The sequence below is a fragment of the Erpetoichthys calabaricus genome, chromosome 1 (genome assembly GCF_900747795.2).
Source record: "Erpetoichthys calabaricus chromosome 1, fErpCal1.3, whole genome shotgun sequence".
NCBI lineage: Eukaryota > Metazoa > Chordata > Cladistia > Polypteriformes > Polypteridae > Erpetoichthys > Erpetoichthys calabaricus.
In genome coordinates, this window is record NC_041394.2 from 213,145,178 (window position 1) to 213,153,490 (window position 8,313).

Consider the following 8,313-nt stretch of genomic DNA (forward strand, 5'->3'; position numbering starts at 1 on the left):
GCACGTCTACACTGTTGGGAGAGCTCCTCCTGGCGGCCTGGGGGTGAGAGCCGGAATGGGAAACCGGCAATCCACCATATATATATATATATATATATATATATATAATCACACTGAAACAGTAAGTAAACAATTTGTAACTATGTAAGTATAATTATACATTCATCCAAATCTTTACTTTCAAAATTGTTTTTCATGCCAGTACTTGAAAATATTTGTTTACTACTAGACACAAACAAACCTTACATTTTGAGCTTCTGTGCTGCATTTCATGTTAGGAATATACGAAGTACATATAGACATTTTCATACTTCCTTCTTCCAGTGCTGGGTTTGGTGGAGGGGAAAAAGCCTCGATCAAAGCCAGTGACATTCAATTAAATGGTTCCTCATGTGAAACTATGAGCAAGTGCATGCAGAAGTTGAAATTGGAAGGGCACTGCTCAGAAAACTAACATAGGAAGAATGTGCAGCAGAAACAATCTGGATATGCCACCCATGATGCTTGAACTGTAAAAGGGCACGCTGCCACACTTCAAAGTTATACTAAGCAGTACTTACAAATCAAACATGGCATTGAGTCCTTCAGAGCTAATACTGTGATTCGTATCCCGCATTTTGTAGTTTTTCTAGGACTTCCTCAACTGTTTGATTTGTTTTCTTTTTTTAAAGAAGATGGCATTTCCCTTGTACAAATTCAAGTCTTATTGCACATCAAACAATCTGTATGCACTCTCACAGAACCTTGTGTGTAATACAACATATAGTTGTGTAAATAGTACAAGTGACCAATCATGGATGATTAGACATCACTGTAAAGGTCTAAAACTCAGCTATCCAATATTAATGAGTTGGTTTGCTTGCCTCGGCATATACATGTGCAAGTTGCATATTTTTACTAATAAAAGAGAGCTGACAACATGGAAATTTATGATTTATTTGAAAGAAGACACCTTTGGGTATGTAAAAATACTACTATTGCTTTTGATGAGTTGTGGGTTTATTGCAACATACATAAACAACTTTGAAATATGTTGGTGTCCTGATGTGCTTAAGTGGTTAAACTGTCTAATTATGAATTAACCTTGGTTTCTTGAGTGAGTAACTACAGTAAGAAGGCAATAACTACCTTTTCAGAAAGGAAACACAAATGTTGGATAACTATTACGTAAATATCTTAAGTATTAGTTTAGAAATCCTGTCATATATTTATTGTGGTTCCCATTATCTATATGGCATTTTGTCTAAAGATCTGAAGCCTTTCAATTTGATAACTGCTCATAAATAGATGATATCAGGAAGAAGGCAAACACTTTCACAGAACTGTAAATAAGGTTTATGAAATCCACCATCTACAAACAATATTATTATTTTATACCTCTCTCTGCCTATTAATGATGTTCATATATTGAGTTTGAAAAAGAATTGCCTTACGTGTGTTTGGACTGAGGTAATGTAATGTTTAGAGAGGAGTGAGACAAAAAAAGTAAATAAAAAAACAATTGCAGAAACAAGAGTGCCCTCGTCAAACTCAATTAGTCCCTTAATTTGCTTTCCCTGCAACACTGGGCACAAGCAAAGGTGGGTAATAATGTGTTATTTACTCTGTTTCTTGTCATTTTTGTCTCTGTCAGTTTACCCTTCTAGAAATGATAGCTATATAGCAAACTCTTTCTACCTTCCGATGACTTATAGTATTTTGTGGATTTCATTGTTTATGATTAGCTGTCAGACACAGATGCTCTCAGTCATAATTCACACTAACACTCAATTCTGGTTTGGTGCTGCTAGTTTACTTTGCAGTATGGGTTTATACCATGCATTTCATGCAGAAATGCACTATTGGTGTTTAGCTTCTTCATACAAGATGACAGTTATTTGCAGATTTTGTTTAACCAAACAGATGTCAGCACATATAGCAAACACTCATTGTTAATCCATCCATCCATTTCCCAACCCGCTGAATCCAAACACAGGGTCACGGGGGTCTGCTGGAGCCAATCCCAGCCAACACCGGGCACAAGGCAGGAACCAATCCTGGGCAGGGTGCCAACCCACCGCAGGACACACACAAACACACCCACACACCAAGCACACACTAGGGCCAATTTAGAATCACCAATCCACCTAACCAGCATGTCTTTGGACTGTGGGAGGAAACCGGAGCGCCTGGAGGAAACCCACGCAGACACGGGGAGAACATGCAAACTCCACGCAGGGAGGACCCGGGAAGCGAACCCAGGTCTACCAACTGCGAGACAGCAGCGCTACCCACTGCGCCACCGTGCCGCCCTCATTGTTAATACAAGTATTAATCATTAATTTAGTTTATTTTAAAAATTGGATTGTTTAAGGACAACAACTTGAATACAGTATACTGCTTTATACATCTTGGAGTTTTAAGACTATAATAAGAGAGTCAACCTGAACTCCCAAAATAGAGTGTGATTAAAAATGAGTTACGTAGCTTGTGGGATTTGTGTTCAGTCATACATAAATAATTTAGCCCAGTTAAGTTGAGCTTGTCCTGTTCAGCATCATCTTTGGAAAAAGAAAATGAGCAAATATCTGCAAGGTGGACTACTGTAACAGGGCAAGGCTTGACTGCATTGCACAATTTCAAGCAAAGATACCTTTCTCAACCATCATCCTTCTAGTTGGTGCATGCTGATTTCTTTATAACTAGTTTACATTATTTTTGAGGGCATATGTTGTGCTTATTTATCTGTTCTTTCTGACCATCGCCTTTTCCTTTGTAATACAAAGTCAGTCATGTTTTTCATTTATTGGCCTTTTTTTTTTAAAAAAGTGCTTTTAAAAAGAGTGATTAATCCTTTTTCAAAAGTGGCATCTATGTGTACCTTTGTTGGTGTCACAAATTCATCACATAGCACTAAAATATCTGCTCAAGCAGTGTTGATAGATTCTTTCATTGCCTTGTGTGTTTCTATAGTTTCAACCTGAAATCATGTAATACATTAACTTCACAAAAGAATGTCCATGACACTTGACAGAGAAAGAACAGTTAGTAATAGAAATATAAAAAACAGAAGGATTTATAAAGGTGTTTTATCAGTGTTTCGTCTTGGAAAGCTAGAATACATTTCTGTCCAGACTGTCACAAAGTATGTTTTACATGTAAAATTGCAAATATTAAAAGAGCATCTGATAATACCATGTATTATTATCACTGACTGTTATTAAAGACATGCCAACATTATATTTTTCTAGTATCAAATAACTATTCCAATCATTATTTCAGTTATTTTCACTTTTATACTAATAATAGATTCAGTTTCAAATTGACTTTTCTTTTTTCCTTTCAAGGTATTAATCTCCTGTGAAAAGAAAATTTTAACAAATACACAAACTGGAAGAACAGTATATTTGAGAACAAGAAATGAAGCTACTGTAAAGGAAAATGAAGCTCCTGGTTTAAAGCTGGACTTGACGGAATACCAGAAAGCGCATCAAGAGTTTTTTATTTATTTAAAGTAGAATACTGTAATCTTAACCTCTGACAGCCCAAGCCATTTTATCATTCTTTGAAGTGGCTGGGAGAGGTAACATTGTTTCATTTTCTCGAACGTATCTTTGTCAGGTGTTAGTAATCCATTATAGTTGTTATCGTAAAACAAAAGAGAGGTATTGAGGGGAGAGTGAATGATGATTTTTTCTTGTTTTTTTCATCTTTTGATTCATTCACTTTACTCTTACTGTCTTTTTGTTTTGAAAATATCTCTGAAGAACCGTAGCCGTATTTTATTCTGTTGATCACTGTTCTGACTGCCATATGATGAGAAGAGTTAGCACAAGTAAATCATACTGTAGATGTGTTCATTATAATTTGATTTTTTCCCCTACAGATACATGGGAAACACTATATATGAAGCACACTACAGGACATCTTTAAACTTATGATAATTTATTTAGTATAATATGTAGTGACATATTTACAGTGAGGAATATAATGCATTTCAGTTATTTCTTTCATTTCTATTAAAATTTAGTGTTTTAGGTGATGTTGTTTTTTCTGACAAATTCTGAAATTATTTAATGCATTACATTTTAACCCTCAGTTAAAAACTGATGTTCTTAGACTACAAGCTTGATTCAAACTGACAAAAATGGAAAGAATACTAACAGATAATGCTGCTTTGGTAATTGGTATTTAGCCATATCAAAATTGATCTTGTCCTATAGAGTACATTGTGTAGCCAGTTATGTACTCTTTGAGAAGAACTGGCATTTGTTAAGGTTTTGTCTGGAGTAGTATCTATTAACTCTTTTACTGTTAATCAAGAAGTACCACTCATGCTTTGTGTCTTCCACTGTCTTGGTGGTGAAGTGATTTAATACTGTTGGGTCATTCTATATAATGTGGAGAAAAAATCATTAGAAAATCTCCTTTATCATACTTTTCATCTCAAGAACAGTAAGTTAAGTAAACATTAGCAGTAATAGTTCACTTTTATTACAAGATTGTTCTTGCTATACAGTATGTTTCATATTTTAGGTTATGGTGTCAACTAACAATCATCTTCTTTGGTGTTTACATTTTGATTAAGAAAAGGTCATCTTATAAAATGTTTCTGAAGGCCACGAGTAATTGTGCTGATGAAATTTTCATCAGTACACTTAATGAAAGATAATGTGCCTGTGCAGTTATTTTCATATCTCATCATGGAAGATGCAGAACAAAGTTTGCTGTCAGAAAAATCTGACAAAAATGTTAGGTACCCTTTGTCACTCTTTTTCCACTTGAAAAACAAACAGAACACAAAAGGGGACAAGTGGCTTTTCAATAGATTGATGAATATACAGCTGGTTTACCCATGATTTAAAACCTTAAAAATATAGATGTCTTTTTGTTTGCTGTGATCTTTAATGATGTGATGTGGAACTGACTAACAGAATTTTGTTTTATTCAAAACTCCACAAGTAAGGTTTGTTTCACTTTTTTATTTATTTGTTTTAAACTCATTGTCTGTTGGCTTTATTTTAATTAATTAAAACACTGTGCTAGAGACTCTAAAAATTAATATCTGCAAAAATACTTAAATAAGAGACAAAACCCCAAAGGTGTTATGTCAGTGTTATATACTGTATGTGCTGCTAAAGAATTCATCCATATCTATTAAAATGTAACAAATATATTAAAGTAGAACATTTATGAAAAAAGTAAAGAATTTGTTTTTTCATAGTATTGCCAATTTTTTTGAAAATGTATATTTATAGGGAAGGACCTGTATCAGCATGTATTTACAAGCAAAATATAGATCAAGGTTAATTCCATGCCCAAAAATAAAAAGGAAGAAACTTAATGTTTTGACTGTTGACACACTCGATCATTTGCCACCTCCAAAACTTTGTTTCTAACTTTTTTTATTTTTTAGCAAGAGGTTAACCCTTTCTTATTGATTTATTTTCATTCTCATATATATATATTAACATAATATGTGTGTGTTTATGTCTGTATAATGCCCATACACACAAACACAAAGGATGTAAATAGAAATGACTTACTGTGTATCTCTCAGTGCTGGCCTTGACACAGCACTAATGTCAAATGTGCTACTCTGTAACCTAATGCACTTGTTGTGAGCGTGTGCAGTGCTTCCTTTGGGGTCATTAATTAAAATGTGCATATCATATTTACTCTTTTACAGCTGTTTACATACGTTTCATATGAAAATATAATTTTTTCCAAGAGATTTTATTCTTACCCACTTTTATAAAACTTTTACCATCATCTAAAACTGTTCAGCTTATTGTATGGAAAACAATAGAATTTGGATCCTTTAATTTCAATATTTATTTTCATATAAGAATTATAAAAGGAAATACTGGCTTTATGGTGTGTGATACTTCTGAATTCTCCACAATTGCTGCAATAAGTTTTGCAGATGTATATTTTTGTCACCAATAATACTAACATTAAAAAAATAGACAATTTTTTTTTTTTTAATCTTTACAGTGCATTGTAAGGTAATCGTGAGATGCAGCATGGTGAACTTATGAGTAAAATGAACAAAATAAAATTTCCTACTTTCTACAAATTGTTCAAAGGAGGGTGTCAAAATAATGTGTCATTTTTTTTTGTCAGGTGTCCCTTTTTTCATACTGATTTCTCATGTGAAAGTGAATGAATAACTGCAGTTATGAAAGAAGCAAAATGTCACTTGACTATATCAAAGTACAGTACTTGCCAATTGTTAAGATCTGGATGGATATAACACTGTATTGATACTGATGATAAACGTCACTTTTGGTGTCAAATATATAAAATTATTTGAACATAATTTACTTGTGCTAATTTCAGTTCATCTTTTTCAATGATTTTTTTTTTTTGCAAGTAAAGCCCAATGTCTTAATTTTTAACTGTTGTTTTGGGGGATCGCTCTTTGGGGATTTTGTTTATAATTTAAAGTGTGCTTTTTTATCCTTGTTCAATTCTGTGATGGTTTTAACTTTTATTTGACAAATTTGTCTCAGGATTAGATTCTGTATGTGGCCACTGAGTCACAAAGTAATTGCATCAAGCAGAGAATGAGGTAGGGTAACACCAGCATTTTGAGACCAAGAATTTTAAAGAACAAAAATAAATCTATATATCATAAATTTGCATTACTGAGCAGTTAAACTGAATTTGTTCAAATGATGTTTTAATTATTACAAATGATTGTAGTAGATAAGCAATAATGAATCTGTAATCAAAAACTAAATAAAGTCTAAAACCTCCCTTTGCATTATTCTGAAAGTAGCTAGATTTTGGGTGGGTCGCCTTATACTTTTAATTTTACCATGGACATTGTTTTCATTCTTTCTTTATCAGACCTGTGTGTATGTCTGTTTATTTTTTCAATTCCTCATAAATGAAGTACATATAGCTTTTAAGTTTCTTTTGGATCTTGTGCTGATGTCAGTAGTCTACAATTGATTAACATGACTTACAAATGACATTTGTTGAAATGGGGCAAAGCATTCAGTACAGTGTGGTATATATTGATTGAAATACTTGAATTATAAGTTAAAGAACACAAATGATTAGCATATTAAATTTTTAGGGCATACACAGCCATTATCAGATATGACACCTGTAACATTTTCCTTTCCACGCCTGTATTCTGTGCACTGGACGTACTGTAATTACATTCTGCTGGTTTTATAGCGGTGGATATACAGATGTGACAATTTGTTCATGAGAATTTGGCAAAAAGGGAAAATGTTGGTTTGTATTGCCTGCTACAGTGTCACACTGCACCGGCTTAATGTATGTTTTTGCAATGGTGGGTGATGTACTTTGTGTACTGCCATGTGTTTTAAGTACAGTAGTTTGTTCCTGTATTCCTTCACTTGTATTATAAAACAGTTGGTCAGCATTTCCCCCCTTGTGAAAAACCACCATATCAGAAATCTGAAGTAAGTGTTTCTGTTGCAATGGATCATTATCTTTCATTGAGTGATCATGATAAATTGGAAAAAAAAAACAAAATAAGATTGCTATCGTTCCTTGAGCTTTGCAGAAAGTTACCGTGGTTACTGAATGGTCTCCCAATAAGCTGTGCAGAAATTCTGAAGCACACCATTTGAGCAGCATTTATGATTTTTTTAATTTAAAAAAAAAAAAAAAAATTAAAAATAGACTAAATGAATCCTAGGTAATGTATTTGTGCAATGCTTGGCACTTATTGGTCATATTATACAAATTTATTTTAGACAGCAGTTACATTGTACACTGTTGTACATTGCTATACAAAGTTTATCACACTTTCTTTGCCAAGGTTTATGCCTTTAATGTAAGATTTTAGTAACTTTATGCTGCTGTATGTGATCAGAGATGTCATGGGGAAAAATTTAATATCTGTGGTTTAACAGCAAATTTGAACATTGATTTACAAAATAATAAATAAATTCAGGCGGCACACTGTGTGCATGTGACAGTGTTGTGGCACCTGCTCATTGCAGATTTCTGCTTTGTGTTTGTCGTTACCAGGAAAGGGTCAAACTCCTTGCAACCCAGCTATTGTATCAAGCAGGTCAGAAGATTGTAGAAATAATAAAAAAAACACAACTCTGCAATTTTATGCAGAATTTATATTAAAAAAGGGAAAAGACACTTAGACTAATAACTGGAATAAAGAGGCAAGCATTATGTTTTGGCTGTTTTAATAAATACCTGAACAATTATAAATACATAAATAATTTACAGTGTTTCTTTGCATGCTGCAAGAAGTCATTTGCTAGCGAGTGTTATGATAGGGTTCCTGTCAGATTGGAGCTGTATTGGAAGCACTACAGAACACAATTTGGA

At 33.4% G+C, this 8,313-nt stretch overlaps 1 protein-coding gene across 1 annotated transcript in view; it reads left to right on the plus strand.

Annotated features, from left to right (window-relative positions):
- ahcyl2b (adenosylhomocysteinase like 2b) overlaps positions 1-6,740 on the plus strand; it is a 211,758-nt gene extending 205,018 nt beyond the window's left edge. Inside the window, exon 17 of the mRNA XM_028811348.2 lies at positions 3,327-6,740. Within this exon, the coding sequence (XP_028667181.1) occupies positions 3,327-3,333 (7 nt within the window). The 3' untranslated portion in view covers positions 3,334-6,740. The remainder of the gene's footprint in view (positions 1-3,326) is intronic.
- Positions 6,741-8,313: the final 1,573 nt, after the last annotated feature.